The sequence below is a fragment of the Mytilus galloprovincialis genome, chromosome 2, assembly GCF_965363235.1.
Source record: "Mytilus galloprovincialis chromosome 2, xbMytGall1.hap1.1, whole genome shotgun sequence".
Taxonomy (NCBI): Eukaryota; Metazoa; Mollusca; class Bivalvia; order Mytilida; family Mytilidae; genus Mytilus; species Mytilus galloprovincialis.
This window is the reverse complement of record NC_134839.1, coordinates 15,418,113-15,436,078: the sequence shown is the minus strand read 5'-3', so window position 1 is coordinate 15,436,078 and position 17,966 is coordinate 15,418,113. Positions and strand designations below refer to the sequence as shown.

Genomic DNA, 17,966 nt, shown 5'->3' with positions numbered 1-17,966 from the left:
TGTAATACCACCAAAGTATGTCACATTCGGTTGTATACGAAAGTAGGTCTAAATAAAATTTTCCCTTGAATTTGACAGTTGTAGAACATTAACCCTGCACTTCAATGCACTTAAATTGTTTACTTTCGGTGATGGTTACTTTCTTATATGCAATGACATGTAGTGTGAAATTTTCACTGTAGCACAGGAAAGGATTAAACTTTATTCATGCAAAGGATTCCTTTGGTTGAAATTATGGTAAATACTGTACATTTTTTTTAATGCTATTTGAACAAAGACTAATAGGGGAAAATAAATGGTGGTATTACACCTGTAATACGTACAATTCATATTCATTGAATGCAAAGTTTCGTGTTTTTCTATATCCGTTTATTGATCTTTCAAATAAGAAAAAAAAATTGTCATGTATTCAGGAATGTGGAAATAAAAATAAAACTATAGTGTTTAGATTTAACAAGATTTTACTTGATTGCTGTATTCCTATTTTGACAATTTTACCTATAATGTCTGTTTGTTCACGTATCGTTATACATATAATGGAACTTGATTCGACTGTCATACAAGTTATAGATTTAGCGCTTTAAAACCAGGTTCAATCCACAATTTTCTACATTTGAAAATGCCTGTACCAAGTCAGGATATGCCAGTTGTTGTCCATTCGTTTGATGTGTTTTGTCATTTGATTTTGTCATTTGACTAGGGACTTTCCGTTTTAAATTTTACTCGGAGCTCAGTATTTTTGTGATTTTACTTTTTACATTTGATAATATTTTCAATAATGTGCTAAATACTTTCATAACAGTATACTGTTATATGAGACTAGCTTAACGCATCGAGTACTCATTTCCCCTAAATATATGAACTCTTCTGGAAACTCATCAAGTCAAATCAGATATAGGACAATAGTGAAACATCAATCTCTTTAATGCAATGAAAACCAAAAGTATAAAGGCATGGCTTTTGATATTTATAAAATATTCCAGAACTTCTCCGACTGCAGACTAATATGTTTGTAATATGTTTTTTTTTAACATTTTCTTTCATGAAGATCAGTTAGATAAATAAGTTATAGAGCAATATATTATTACAAAAAAATATGTTTAATTGATTAGTGATAAACGCACATTAAAAGAAAGAACGTATACGTCGTCATATGTCTTTTCCAAAGCTAAATAATCACAAATACAAATATGGAAACAGTAGCGACCACATTCAGAAAAAGTAAAATATTCAAACTACAATTAATTTTTTTGTTAATGTCAAGCCATGTGACGAAGTCTTCGTTTCTTGAATCCTGCGCCTGAATGCAACACTTTTTACTATCGTTTTGCAGAAAATATCTAATCGGACTAAACATGATTCTAACTAAACATGAAGGTATATCTTCTATTTTTCGGGTTTGTGAATAAATACTTATTGCAACAATTAAAATTGTAACTCCTCTTATCAAAATCTGCAAACTGATGAGAAATGTGAGGTTCGATATTGTCAATGACGAGGAAGGCATGTTTTGCGCTATCAAGTTTAGAAACACAATCATTGTCAAAAACTGTGACATACAGAATCCAAGTTTTTCGCCACACTCTGTTGGAATAACGCTGACCAATAAATTAATTGCCATTAAAATTACAAATGGAAACATTATTGTAATTAAATGGTAGGCATATCGTCTTTTCAAAATCAAAGTATAACCAATACATGAATAAGCGGACGAATTGTTTGCATAATCCGTGTTCTGGTATGGATATGATGATAAATTAAGAATTTCCCATTCTCCATTTTCAACAAAGTGGACTTCTGATATTTCTATTCCTGTTCCAATTGTGTTAAGAAAAAAGCTTTTGTTGTCATGATGCCAAGCCTCCATTCTAATGCTACATGCCTGTGTATCAAACGGATATTTTGTAACATCAACTGAACATGAAGTTTGCAATTCCTTTGCTGGAAACCAAGTCATGTAACCGTTTGATTTGACAATTACATACTCTTTATTATCTCCATAACTTCTTATAGGCATGTCCTTTATATCATTTACAATATATAAATCGGGAACCCATACATCACTGGCTTTTACTGTCAGTCTTGATATATTCTCATACTCCAAGTAATGATCCCATCCAAATATTTCATCTTTCCATGTAAAGTACCAAAAAACCGACACCGTTAGAACTTGTGATTTATCTTCAAGTCCTTGTAGCGCCATTACGTAAAGTTTGACATTTACCTGCAATGGGTGATAAGAGTCCAGAACCGGAAGCATTTCAGGTTTGTAATGTTTAGACAAATTCTGTCTTAGTAATCGCTCTCTTTCGTAATTCCCATTACAACAAATAACAGTTACCAAAATAACAAACCATGGTATAGCAAACATTTTGTTGATAGTTCTGAGTAGTACAATACCGAACGCACACTTTTCTGCATTATGTTTGATTGCCTTAAATTTGTTTGTCGTCTGGTGGTGTTTTTTTTCCATTTATTGTCATTCCGATAGAGTCAACTTAAATATTAATATAATATCCTTTTAATGTCTCTTTGTGAGGTCCCCTTATGGATTCATTTATCGATGACTGTTAATTGCTCCTAGGAATAAATCATTTAAAATATTTTCAATAAACTAACATTTTGTTTAGTAACGGAAGGAACAGCGATATTATATTTGCGATAGACTATGTACCAATTATCAGGTTGTCTGTATTTTGATATTGACACATATCAGCTATGATTCTCAACATGAAGCCTTTTGTCGAGTCAGCGCTGCGAACGAATTCAAAACGTCTTCAGATTATGTCGAGCAGTTGATATTTTACAATATAAAAATGATGAAAATCTGATATTTTATTTATCGGATTGTATTTGTGTATGTTCCTGCAGGAAACAGGAAGATGACTTGATAAGTTCGGATCAAACTGATAAACGCCGGATTACACATAATGACGTCGTTTATATGTCTTCGTAAAAGTTATTAGGACGGGTTAACGTATTTATCGTCAAAAAGACGTGATATGCATTTTTTCTTACGAAGTAAGTTAATTGATATCAGCAACCGCATCTTCATTTTGATATATATGATTTGACTCAACTGGGATCCTTGGGAACATTATTTTTTTTAAAAGTTCACTACTTAATAATAGAAAAAAGGACATTATCCAGCTTTTTCTCTGTTTAGGAAATAAAGTTTTGGAGTTATGTTTGTGTATTCTAAATTGCAAGATTTGCAGCAAATATAGGAAGATATCCCTAATATCTCATTCTTTTATATACCTTAAGGGGGCTCGCGGGTCTAAATCATTTTTTTTTTATTTAATATAGGATTTCTATATATTTTTCTATAAATGAACTTTATCTTATACTTAATAGAAAAATTAAATACAAAAATAGGGTCACCGTTCATTTACGCTCACAATCTGCCTTTGAAAATAGCATACATTTTTGTTAATGTCCTTTTTTTTCTGTTGAACTAATAGAAGAAATAGCTGTAATATAGAAATAAGAAAATAACTGAATTACAGAAATTGCTTAAATTTTACAGTTATTTAGTTTATGTACAGCTTATTCGAAAACAATAATAAAAAAATAGGTCACCGATGAGTTAAAAAAAAATATTTCGATTTTAATGCCAAAAAATGGCATTTTTGCACCAAAGGGAGATAATCTGGAGCTTTTTCAATGATATCTACATTTTAAAAGTCATCTGGGGCCAATAAGAATTGATTTTTTGGAATGATTTTAGTACCATATGATAAAGTAACAACTACTCAAGGTAATAAATAAAATTTGTAATGAAAAATAAATGTTTAATTTTTTTCTGAAAATCTTATACCCGCGAGCCTCCTTAACATGTTTCCTCATTTAAATAAAGTGTTTTTAACACTACTAAACTCATGACTTAATAGATACATTACTGAAAGTTACTCATGATAGTACACAAATATGATATTAAACTTTCTAATTGGTTGTTCGAGTCCTTTCTCAAGCGAATAATATTGTGGTGGATGTCGGGTGACATGGTGACGAGGGTAGAAGTATTATTTAAAGCTAACGATGCTAAATTTTCTTTGTAATATTTTAACATGGACGAGACATGTCTTTTCAAAAGGCAACTTTTAGAAAAAATATTCATGACAAGGCGGAGATTATTTTGTCGGGTAACTTTCTGACGAAGACATCACTTTTGAAATGCCCTCAAAAACTCTTCTTAAAAGTTCGTTTAAAATTTCTTTTGGCATTATTGAACATTCATGATATATTTCGTTTTGGTTTCGTGATGATTTACAAATATAATTCACAAGTGAATTATGATAGACACAGAACTTTATCAGTACAAATACACTCAAAAACATTTTAATTTTCATGAAGACCAAAAGAAAAGGAATGGGTAGTATAACCTTAAGATTAAGCTTGAATTATAAGGATATTTCGGCATTTAGATAATTGAAAATGACGCAAAATTCTACAATTTGATTTTTCTTGAACCCACATACAAAGACGTTTATATTGGAAATTGCAATATCGATATTACACAAGTGTTTAACTGCAAACAAAGGACTCGAGAAAATTCCTGACATTTTCTCTGGGGAAATCGTTTTCTCGAATAACAAAATACAAATCCTTTGATAATTCTAAATTACACAAAAGTCGAACATTTCATTTCCTGAATTACAACTTTTGCATTAAAAATTTCCGAACTTCATTTCCATTGTATTTTTCTCCGTAACATGTGCAATTATCGAGAAGCGTCCCTTGCATTGTAGTTTCAGATCAAAGTAATCACTCTTTATCGTCTTGGTAAAAATAAACAAGTAGTTTTGTTTATAACGATGAAGTGTCATCTACAAAAACAAATTTATGAAACGGGGAGAAAGATGAAAGCAAAACCATTATATTTCATCCGTTCGCTATCCTTCTTTTGTATATAATATATTGTGTATTATTGTATACGATATATTTGCAATAAATTTGACATTCTGAATACCGGCATATGAAGATACATGTACATTTTGAATTGCACAAGACACTGACTTCCAGTAAATATATTGAGACTTCTATAGTTATTTGTATATAAAGTATAAACATAGTATGTATGGGCTTTGCTCATTGTTGAATTTTGTGAAATAACGATTTCATTTTGTCTCTGTCAGTGGCCAGAACCCCGATTTGGAAATTATTAGAAGATGTCATGCGATGTTTACAAGAGCTGGGCAATAATATTTCATCAAACTTAATTAAATGCATGATAAGTTACAAAAAAGCATACCAAACATATTGATAGAAAGGTGAAGCATATGTTTTTGCATATATATTTTTCTGTCTTAAAGAGGTTTTTTTTTTTACCTGACATTTTCATGGGAAAAATCCGTAAACCAGCAAATTAAAAAAAAAACTGGTCTAAATGAAGATAAGCAGATCCAGGGGAAAATGAAGTTGATAACATAGGGCATCTGTGAAGCATGACTGAAGCGGGACACACTTATGAAAAGTTATGAATCAGTCACTGAGAGTGCAGCAAATACAATCTTGTCTGACACACTGACAATCAGTTTCATTTTTAATTCTATACTATACAGTCTTGTCTGACACACTGACAATCAGTTTCATTTTTAATTCTATACTGGCAAGGTCTTTACACTCAACCACAGCAACCGACCCACTAGTCTGACTTATCAAACTACTGCTTTAATAGCAATAATAGAAACTAACTAATCTTTTTTTTATAAAATCAGTTCCACCAACTTTTCATAAGCAAATGCACGAGATTTGACCAAAATTTAAAAAGATCAAAGAAAAATGCTGCCAAATAAGTATAAAAAGAGGGACGAAAGATACCAAAGGGACAGTCAAACTCATAAATCTAAAACAAACTGACAACGCCATGGCTAAAAATAAAAAAGACAAACAGAAAAACAATAGTACACACGACACAACATAGAAAACTAAAGAATAAACAACACGAACCCCACCAAAAACTAGGGGTGATCTCAGGTGCTCCGGAAGGGTAAGCAGATCTTGCTCCACATGTGGCACCCGTCGTGTTGCTTAAGTGATTACAAATCCGGTAAATAGTCTAATTCGGTAGGTCATATTCATGAAAGGGAAGGGGATTGTAGTTACGACGTAAGGAACATATCCGATATCATTTGTGAAACAATTATTCCATAACGGTCAGCCAACTCGTGATGGCGTCCGTAAAATTTACGAAGGGATGATTTCAACTTCACCATTTGGAACTCTTGGTTTAATAGCTTCCTTGTGAGCAGCAAACCTCTATCAAGAAAATCATGATAGGAAATGCAAGCACGGGAATATCGTATCAATTGGGAGATATATACCCCGTATGCAGGTGCTGCTGGAATGTTGCTACTTAGAAATGGAAAGTTCACAATTGGAAAGCTGAAATCATCTCTTTTGTCGTAAAGTTTTGTTTTCAACCGACCCTCATTGTCAATTTCTAGATGTAAGTCAAGATATGAAGCCGACTTAACTGTATCTGTAGTATCCTTTATCTCTAGTTCGATTGGATAGATGCGTTCCACATAGTCACCAAATTTTGAATTGTTTAGTGAAAGAACATCATCTATATAGCGGAAAGTAGAGTTAAAGGATATTGCTAACTTCTTATCTTTCTTCCTAAGAAGTTCCTGCCTGAAGTCAGCCTCATAATAATAAAGAAACAAGTCGGCGAGTAGAGGGGCACAGTTTGTTCCCATTGGAATGCCGACAGTCTGTTGAAAAACACGTCCTCCGAACGTAACAAATATGTTGTCAATCAAGAAATCAAGCATCTTGATAATATCAGTTTCAGAGAATTTTTTGTTTGAATCAGAGTGATTCTTTACAAAGTAGGATTTATCCCTCCCTAAGACAAGATACTTGTATCTACGTTGGCCATTCTTTTTTATGAAGCAAAGTAATATCAACTCTTTCAATTTGTCTTTTAGTTTGGAATGTGGAATACTTGTGTACAGGGTAGAAAAGTCAAATGTTTTAATACTGTTACAAGATGAAAGAGAGTTAGATTGTATGTACTCTAAAAGATCTTTTGAGTTTTTAAGTATCCACATTTGATTCACGCCACCTCTAGAATAGGCAGTTTCACAATAACTTTGAAGCCCGTCTTTGATTGCTGATAAAATAGATGTTAATAATTTAGAAAGAGGTTTCGTGGAGCACTTGGAAGACCCAGCAATATACCGTTGTTTGTAAGGACACTTATGTAGTTTAGGTATCCAATAACATGTATAAACTTGTCTTGCGTTAAATGTGCGAGACTTAATGTGCGCCCTGTAAAATTTAGCTTTCAGTCTGTTAATGTAGATTCAGGTTGATATCAAAGACTGCTGGCATAGACAATATATGAAGTAAAACTACTTCAATTCATGACCTATTATTGCAAATATAGGCACCTGAAAATTTAATAATTATGATAATAAAATTTATTTCCCAATTTGTTTAGCTATAATCCCCTATATGTTATTAAAGCTTCAGGCAACTGTATTTTATTAGGCATACTTGTGTGTGTCAGAAGTATTGGACATAGACTAGTCATAAGAGAATAGTGAATAGTGAGACGATTGAAAGGAGGTAAAACATATGATAGTTTTGTAATGCTGAATGCCAAAGAAACTGACAAATAAGAGACAATGTCAAAAAGGTTATCTTCAATCCCTGATTAATAAGATTTTTGAAGCTAATAACAAGAGTTAGACCAAAAACATCTTTTCCAACCCATGATAACCAAAATGAGGATCTTATACATAGTGGATAATGTTTTACTGTTGCCAGCCTGGAAATTTTTTCGAGAAATTGCTAAAAAAAACAACAGATAGAACTTTTGAGTTCCTCAATTAGAGGCGCATTAGGGATATTGACACATTAGCAACTAACATGTCTTAGAATTTGTTTTATTTCATTATAATGGAATAATGAGTAATACAAGTCATCAGTTTAGACTTATCATTTTTAAGTGACTCTGCCAAGTTGACACATGAACAAATATCCTCAAAGAACCCTTATTACTATAATAATAATAATTATCTTATGAAATAAATGTCCTACTAACATACGGATCTGCGAGGATAGCTTTAGTGAATCAAGTACTCAATTCCCATAAATGTTTGAGTTCCTCTTATAACACATGTATCTAAATCAAATATAGAACAATAATAAGATTTCAATCTTGTTCTTTTAAGGAAAATAAGAAGAATAAATGGCAACAAAGTTTATTAAAAACAAATATGCATAAATGTGACATAGAAAGATAGAATTCGTTTAATTAGTTTGTGTGTATCAATTTGTACCATGGAAATATCAGTTAATTGAAAACACAAATGTTGATACAAAGGATCTGCTTACTTTTTAAATGATAATTGGTGTAATGACATACAGAGAACGAATTTCGAGTTATCCTATCTGTCCATTTTCGTGTTTAATAAATCACAAATACAAATACGGAAAAAGTAGCGATCACATTTAGTAAAAGTAAAATATTCAAACCACAGTTAAGTTTTCTGTCAATGTCAAGCCATGTGATAAAGCATTCGTGTCTAGAATCCTGAGCTGGTGTGAAACTCTTCTTTAGATAAATCTGCTGGAAATATATCAACGGACTAAAAATGATTCTTGCTATACATGAAGGTATATCTTCTATGCTTCGGGTTTGTAAATAAATACTTATTGTAACTATAAAAATTGTAATTCCGCTTACCAAAATCTGCAAACTGATGAGAAATGTGAGGTACGATATCGTCAATGACGAAGAAGGCATGTTTTGTGCTATCAATGTAAGAAAAACAATCATTGTCAAAAACTGTGACATACAGAATCCAAGTTTTTCGCCATATTCTGATGGAATGACGATCACCAATAAATTAATTGCCATTAAAATTACAAACGGAAACGCTGTTGTAATCAAATGGTAAGAGGACCGTCTTTTCAAAATTAAAGTATAATGTATACATGAATAAGCGGACGAATTATCAGCAAAATCTTCCTGATACTCAAATGGATATGCTGATAAATTTAGAATGTCCCATTCTCCATTTTCAACAAAGTGGACTTCCGATAATCCTATTCCTAATCCAATTGTGTTGAGAACAAAGCTTGTGTTGTCATGATACCACGTCTCCATTCGGATTTTGCATGCCTGTGTATCGAAAGGATATTTTGTAATGTCAATTGCACATGAAGTTTGCAATTCTTTTGCTGGAAACCATGTCATGTAACCGTTTGATCTGACAATCACATAATCTTTATTATATCCAGAACCTCTAATTGGCATGTCCCTTACATCGTTTACAATATATATTTCGGGAACCCATACATCGCTTACACTAACTATCAGTCTTGATATGTTCTTATATTCGATGTTATGGTCCCATCTGAATATTTCATCTTTCCATGTAAAATACCAGAAAACCGAAGCCGTCAAAACTTGTGATTTATCTTCAAGTCCTTGCAGTGCCATTACGTAAAGTTTGGCATTTACCTGTAATGGATGATGAGAGTCGAGAATCGGAAGCAGTTCAGGGTTGTATCGTTTAGATAAATTCTGTCTTAGTAATCGCTTTCTTTCGTAGTTCCAATTACAATAACTTACTGTTACAAAAACAACAACCAAAGATATTGAAAACATTTTGTAAATAGTTTTCAGTAGTACAATGTCGAACACAAACTGCTCACCTCTTATCTGTATAGTGTCAGATTTCGAAATGTTGTCATTGAATGTCTGTATCAAATGACTCTTTTAATCGTAGTGTAGTAGTTTGTGGTAGAAAATCTTTTCCAAAATGATAGGTTCTTATGATTATTAGTATATAGAAATCATAATGAATCGTGACATTTTAATGAAATAAATTATCTGCATATTTATGAAATTGTTTGTCTAACTAATGAAACGGTGTTTATCCATTCATTAACATTGCACCAACTCCAATTCATTTCATGTTTCTACATTTCATTTCCCTTGTGTGTTCCTTGTAAATAGATGTAAATGTAAGATTTCTTTCATATGATAATCAAAAATGTTTCAGTTCTTTTGAGATGTTAAAACTGTATCCAATTTCTTATTATTGACGATTAGAAGGTATTTACAGAGACTGATATAAACGCAACAAACAAGATAACGACATTTACATAGGCAGAAAAACAAAAAACATCTCCATTAATGTCTCTTTGAAAGTTCTCTTGTGACTTCTTTTATTGATGAATTCAATTACTTTTAAGAAAACATCATTTCAAATATTTTCAATTGACTAACATTTAGTTTAGTCACAGAAGGAACAACTATATAATATTAACGATAGAACATGCACAAATAAACAGGTTACCTGCATGTTGATTAATATCAGGTGCGAATCAAAACATGGAACGTGTTGTTGAGTCAGCGAGGCGAGTTTAAATTTCTTCAAGTTTTGTCGAGCAGTTGATACTTTGCGATATGCGATAAGATGGAAATCTGATAATTGTTTCATCAGATTGTATTTGTGTAGTCTGCGTTGTAGGAACACTTGTTTTGTCTTTGTTTTAAACTGCAAACATGAAGATGACTTAACAAGTTCAGGTTTAACGTCAGTGAAGACTAAACAATGTAAAGGGGAGTGTGAATCTTAAAATATGCTTAAATTGTGAGGATACGGCCCAATGCTATAGTTTGAATTCTCATATATAACATTATACAAAGGAGTGTATAATTAAAATTGTAATGTCTATTTTCTAAAAAGTGCAATCAAGCACAGGATTGGAGATAACAATCGTTTCGTCCATTAGAAAATACATTTCAAAAGGTTTCCACAATAACCATGATTGTTCTTTTCTTCATCGAACAAGTTTTGTCAGAAATAACCTATATTGAAGTCTTCGTAGAGATGAACACATATTTTTATGCCCCATCTACGATAGTAGAGGGGCATTATGTTTTCTGGTCTGTACGTCCGTTCGTCCGTCCGTCTGTTCGTTCGTTCGTTCGTTCGTTCGTCCGTAGGTCCGTTCGTCCCGCTCCAGGTTAAAGTTTTTGGTCAAGGTAGTTTTTGATGAAGTTGAAGTCAAATCAATTTGAAACTTAATACACATGTTCCTTATGAAAAGATTCTTTCGAGTTTAAATGCCAAATAGGAGTTTTGACTCCAATTTCACGGTCCACTGAACATAGAAAATGATAGTGCGAGTGGGGAATCCGTGTACTTGGGACACATTCTTGTTTTTCATTTAATAATTCTAAATTTCATTTATCTTGAGTTATTCTTCGTAACATGTAAATATCGAGGAGCGTCCAAGGTAATAGCAGGTCAATACCATCACACTTCATCGTCGTCATGAAAATACACAGATAGTTGTATTTATAACGACGCATTATTTTTCACAATGATTATGGTAACTATAAAATGGGGGAAAATATATGAAACCAAAATTTATTATTACGTCATCCGCTAACCTTATGTTGTGTCATAAAATGTATTTGGCATCGGTCTATGTGCAATAAATATGGCATTTCGTATACATGTTAAATAAACAAACATCCTATAACATGTCGATACTTGTATATTTTGAGTTGTTCAAGATTATGCTTTTCACCACAATCCTTATGTCGTCGTCTTTACACTAAAATCAGTAGGAGGTATAGTGATAAACATTCTAATCTGAAAGTTCATGTTACGTTTATTTGTTGGAATTTGGCTGTGATTTAGCTTGTGCGTAGTACGGAGCTGATGAGTCGATGCCTTCACTTAATTTGTACAGTTTGTAAATAATTTCATTTGTATAAAATTAATAAATCATCCATCTATTATTCCTCTTTTGTGTAATAAAATGTATATGAAATCGACCAAAACATTTGAAGATTCAAAACTTATTTAATAAGGTTCCTTGAACGCAATGGTAATAAATGAACCTCTTTCTATCATTGTAGCAAACTGAAATATTGTGAAATTGCACATTTAGAAGTTCCGAAATATTTTTGATTTTCATCAATTCATAAACTTTTTATCCAAACAAAAATACTAGTTTTAACCAGCAATAACGACAGAGAAGCAATAACCAGCAACAGGCTTACCAGAAAAGGTGAATAGAAAATAAGTTTGGAAGACATTAAGCAAAAGCTTTGATACACCTTGAAGGAAAATTAATCATGTGAAAGATTTCAAACATCGAAAGTATGCGGTTATAAGTTATTTGTTGATTTATAAATAGTTCTATACCACAAATAATTGATATTATTATATCTATATTATATACTATCGGCCTACGTACCAATATCGTCACATTAACTCCAAATATTGAATGCTTAGTCTTATTTCGTCAATGATACCTTCATCTTAGATACAAGGATTAAAATTGTGAACACTAGACGCATGAAAGTTTCATAAAAATAGACTCAAGAGTGACACTCGAATAAAAAAGGGCCAAGAACAGTAAGAAGTGTAAAGCATTAAAAATTCAAACTACGTACATAATGAACGTTAATAAAACCAAAATTGTTATACATTTTTATCTGTACATTTTAATTTTTTTTTCATCTTGTTGGAATTATGAAGTTAATGAAAGTCATTTTGAGATTAGGCTAATCGTTTTTTTGAGTGATTCTGCCAAGTTAACACGTAAACAAACCTCTTTTGAGAAACCTTATTACTAATATAACAATAGAAATGATATCTAAATGTACATTTCCATATTGTAATATGTTTCGCTGGTACATTTGTTTTGTTAGGTACAAAATATTATCTGATGGACCACAATACTGGCCAATAGCTAAAGTATTAATCTTATCTTGAATTCTATCTTAATTTTATCTTATATTTTGGAAATCTTTTTCGAAATTCAGATGTGACGTCACTTTGTGTGTTTATGGCTTTGGCTTACTCGGCTGTGTAATTTTATGTGCTAGTTTAGGTTGTTTTATGTAATGTATCCGTTTTTATCAGGTATATCTATTATATAGTCATTTAATAAAATTTACTGTTTGAATGAATTATTCTAAATAATGAGGATGTTCTTATCCCAGACAGATAACCCTAGTCGTATTGATCACAACTTTTTGCAACTTTTGGTCCTCAGTGCTCATCAACTTTGTACTTGTTTTAGCTTTCGCACTTTTTTCATCTGGGCGTCGCTGGTTCGACTTGTGTGGACGGAATCCAAGTCTGGCGTATTGTATTTTAAACCTGGTATGTTTTGTTAGCAATTATTCGTGTGTTTCTCTGTCCTATATGTTCTCCCATTTATTAGTATTGTAGTCCTGTTATGTAATGTTTCTTTAAATATCCTGTACCAAGTCAGGAAAATGGCCATCTTTATATTATAGTTCGTTTCTGTGTGTGTTACATTTTAATGTTGTGTTTCTGTTGTATCGTAGTTCTCCCCTTATATTTGATGTGTTTCCCTCAGTTTTAGTTTGTAACCTTCATTTGTTTTTTTTTCTTAATCAATTTATGAATTTAGAACAGCGGAATACTACTGTTGCCTTTATAAAAACACTAAAATTAGTGTGACGGAACTAAGTGTCAAGAATTGGAACACTGTTTTATTGATTACAAATTGACATTACTAATGAAGACGATGTATACTTTGGGTGCTACTCAGGGGATACTCTTGGTTAGTTCATAAAAAGTATTCTTTTTATTTAATGACAAAAAAAACACACTCCGAGGAAATTTCCAAACGAAAAACACTATTCAAATAGCAAAAATAAACATTCAAGTACATCAAACATAATTATTGTCATATTCCTGACTTGAAGGTGAATATGTTCAACTCTACTCCTGGATATAGACGCAGTCATTGTCATCGTCATTATACATCACCTACTTTGCATGATGTCTCTATTAATGACTTGCTGCCATTTACACAAAGGCCGTTAGGTATTCCTCAACTTCGCACGAAACTTTATTCATTACCCCTTTCAAGACTATTTTTGTTTGGAAACCATTGTTAATAAACCTCCTTCAATCCAATACAAACATACAGCAATCATTTCGGATTATGCAAGTCACAACCAGTTCGCATTGGAAAAGATGAAAAAGAGAAAACATCTTTTCTTAAACTTTTCTTTGACAACAAAGGTCTCGATGGCGTCAACTTAGGCAATATCCTTTATCATAAATTAGTTCAGCCGAAAATACCTCCTTATTTTAAAGATCAGTCTGTACCAGTAATTCCTTATACCTATACCAAACCAATTGCCACTAAAATTTTCAATTAAAAACACGTTTTTATTTTCTTATTCCAGGAATAGATTACCTTAGACGTATTTGGCACAACTTATTTGGAATTTTATGTCCTTGCTGCTCTTCAACTTTGAACTTGTTTGGCTTTATAACTATTTTGATCTGATCGTCACTGATGAGTGTTATGTGGACGAAACGCGCGTCTGGTGTAATAACTTATAATCCTGGTACCTTTGATAATTATTTGCAGCATCTCAACATTGACGACTTCAAGTCTAGCCTCCTGATTGCACCTGTGCTAGTTCCCAATTCACATATAATCTGGCTGGCCACATTATTACCGGAGACCTCAACATTGTCAATAACAATTCCCTGCGAAATTTGTTATCCAAAGATCCGAAATATCGTGAGCCTAAATTCATCAATTGGAAATACAACTTCAAAATACTGACGAATTCAGTCGAGGATTATGCCAGGCAATGCGCTAAACGCGAGGAAGAAGACGTAGATACCCTTTCCGAATGAATTAAGGCTTTGACGTCGTTGTTACAAATCCGAATTAAAAAACTAAACTGGTCTATCAATACCCACGCTACGTCAATTTTTAAAGACCCAAATGTTGCAAAACACTACCTCCATGACAAATATGTTGTTGTCCCCGCAGATAAAGCCCTAAACAACATCGTTTTTGTGTGTAAAAGAGGGATGAAAGATACCAGAGGGACAGTCAAACTCATAAATCGAAAATAAATTGACAACGCCATGGCTAAAAATAGAAAAAAGACAAACAGACAAACAATAGTACACATGACACAACATAGAAAACTAAAGAATAAGCAACACGAACCCCACAAAAAATAGGGGTGATCTCAGGTGCTCCGGAAGGGTAAGCAGATCCTGCTCCACATGTGGCACCCGTCGTGTTGCTTATGTGATAAAAAAAAATCCGGTAAATAGTCTAATTCGGTAGGTCACATTCATGAAAGGGAAGGGGATTGTAGTTGACGTGAGAAACATATCCGATATCATTTGCGAAACGGTTATTCTATAACGGTCAACCAACTCGTGATGGCATCCGTAAAATTTACGAAGAGATGATTTCAACTTCACCATTTGAAACTCTTGATTTAATAGCTTCCTTGTGAGCAGCAAGCACGGGAATATCGTATCAATTGGGAGATATATACCCCGTATGCAGGTTCTGTTGGAATGTTGCTACTTAGAAATGGAAAGTTCACAATTAGAAAGCCGAAACCATCTCTTTTGTCGTAAAGTTTTGTTTTTAACCGACCCTCATTGTCAATTTCTAGATGTAAGTCAAGACATGAGGCCGACTTAACTGTATCTGTAGTGTCCTTTGTCTCTAGTTCGATCAGATAGATGCGTTCAATATAGTCACCAAATTTTTAATTATTTAGTGAGAGAACATCATCTATATAGCGGAAAGTAGAGTTAAAGGATATTGCTAACTTCTTGTCCTTCTTCCTAAGAAGTTCCTGTTTAAAGTCAGCCTCATAATAATAAAGAAACAAGTCGGCAAGAAAAGGGACACAATTTGTACCCATTGGAATGCCGACGGTCAGTTGAAAAACACGTCCTCCGAACGTAACAAATATGTTGTCAATCAAGAAATCAAGCATCTTGATAATGACAGTTTCAGAGAAAAAAAATTTGAATCACAGTGATCCTTTACAAAGTAGGATTTATCCCTCCCTAAGACAAGATACTTGTATCTACGTTGGCCATTCTTTTTTATGAAACAAAGCAATACCAACTCATTCAATTTGTCTTTTAGTTTGGAATGTGGAATACCTGTGTAAAGTGTAGAAAAGTCAAATGTTTTAATACTTTTACACGATGAAAGAGAGTTAGATTATATGTACTCTAAAAGATCTTTGGAATTTTTAAGTATCCACATCTGATTCACGCCACCTCTAGAATAGGCGGTAATATCATTACATAAACTGCATGATAAATGAATAAGGTATTGACAATTCACTTGGAAACTCAACATATACCCTCACGACACTTACCAAAGAGGAAATCCTGGATAATCATAGGTCTGTTCTATGAACGAATGTTCGAATTATCTTATTTATCCTTTTTGCTTAATTAATCACAAATACAAATACGGAGACAGTACCGATCACATTCAGTAAAAGTAAAATATTCAAACCACAGTTAAGTTTTTTGTCAATGTCAAGCCATGTGATAAAGTCTTCATGTATAGAATCCTGAGATGGTGTGAAACTCTTCTTAAAATAGTTCTGCTGGAAATATCTCAGTGGACTAAAGATTATTCTTACTACGAATGAAGGTCTATCTTCTATGCTTCTGGTTTGTATATAAATACTTATTGCAACTATTAAAATTGTAATTCCGCTTACCAGAATCTGCAAACTAATGAGAAATGTGAGGTACGATATCGTCAATGACGAAGAAGGCATGTTTTGACCTATCAAGGTAAGAAACACAATCATTGTCAAAAACTGTGACATACAGAATCCAAGTTTTTCGCCACATTCTGTTGGAATGACGACAACCAACAAATTAATTGCCATCAAAATTACAAATGGAAATGCTGTTGTAATTAAATGGTAAGAAGATCGTCTTTTCAAAACTAGTGTATAATGTATACATGAATAAGCAGACGAATTGTCTGCATAATCCTGGTACTGGAATGGATAGGCTGATAAATTAAGAATGTCCCACTCTCCATTTTGAACAAAATGGACTTCCGACATATCTATTCCTGATCCAAATGTGTTAAGAACAAAACTCGTGTTATCATGATACCAGGCCTCCATTTTGATGCTACATTCCTGTGTATCAAACGGATATTTTGAAACATCGACTCCACATGAAGTTTGCAATTCTTTTGCTGGAAACCATGTCATGTTACCGTTTGATCTGACAATCACATACTCTTTATTAGATCCCGAACTCCTAATTGGCAAGTCCCTTACATCATTTACAATATATATTTCGGGAACCCATACATCGCTGACTTTAACTGTCAGTCTTGATATGTTCTTATATTCGATTTTATGGTCCCATCTGAATATTTCATCTTTCCATGTAAAGTACCAGAAAACCGAAGCCGTCAAAACTTGTGATTTATCGTCAAGCCCTTGTAACGCCATTACGTATAGTTTGGCATTTACCTGTAATGGCTGATGAGAGTCGAGAATCGGAAGCAGTTCAGGGTTGTATTGTTTAGATAAATTCTGTCTTAGTAATCGTTTTCTTTCGTAGTTTCCATTACAATAACTAACTGAAACAAAAACAACAACCAAAGATATTGCAAACATTTTGTAAATAGTTTTCAGTAGTACAATGCCGAACACAAACTTCTCACCTCTTATCTGTATAGTGTAAGAATGCGAAATTTTGTCTTTGTATGTCTGTATTAGATGACTCTTTTAATTATAGAGTAGTAGTTTGTGGAAGACGTCTTTTTCCTAAATGTTAGGTTCTTATGATTATTAGCATATAGAAACAGTAATGGATCGTGACATTTTAATAAATAAATTATCTGCGTATTTATGAAATTGTTTGTCTGGCTAATGAAACGATGTTTATCAATTCATTAAAATTTCGATTGCACCAACTTGATCTTTTCATGTCTTTACATTTCATTTCCTTTGCGTGTTCTATGTAATAGAGGCAAACGTAGGATTTCTTTCATATGCTAATCAAAAATATTTCAGTTCCGTTGATATGTTAAAATTGCATTCAATTTCTTATAATTGACGATTAGAAGGTATTTACATAGACTGACTGATATAAACGCAACAAACAAGATAACGACAT

At 32.8% G+C, this 17,966-nt stretch overlaps 2 protein-coding genes across 2 annotated transcripts; both read right to left on the bottom strand.

Moving 5' to 3' along the window:
* Positions 1 to 1,051: 1,051 nt before the first annotated feature.
* Positions 1,052 to 2,203, bottom strand: LOC143061995 (neuronal acetylcholine receptor subunit alpha-6-like). Its single transcript, XM_076233848.1, has one exon. The coding sequence runs from the start codon at positions 2,201 to 2,203 to the stop codon at positions 1,169 to 1,171; it is 1,035 nt and encodes a 344-aa protein (XP_076089963.1). The 3' UTR covers positions 1,052 to 1,168.
* A 14,035-nt stretch (positions 2,204 to 16,238) lies between these two features.
* Positions 16,239 to 17,050, bottom strand: LOC143061994 (neuronal acetylcholine receptor subunit alpha-6-like). The gene has a single exon (XM_076233847.1). It carries the CDS (start codon positions 17,048 to 17,050, stop codon positions 16,262 to 16,264), a length of 789 nt encoding a protein of 262 aa, XP_076089962.1. The 3' UTR covers positions 16,239 to 16,261.
* Positions 17,051 to 17,966: the final 916 nt, after the last annotated feature.

Bases quoted from the DNA above. Each gene is read 5' to 3' on its own strand.
- LOC143061995 (XM_076233848.1), bottom strand. From the start codon at position 2,203: ATGGCGCTACAAGGACTTGAAGATAAATCACAAGTTCTAACGGTGTCG.
- LOC143061994 (XM_076233847.1), bottom strand. From the start codon at position 17,050: ATGACATGGTTTCCAGCAAAAGAATTGCAAACTTCATGTGGAGTCGAT.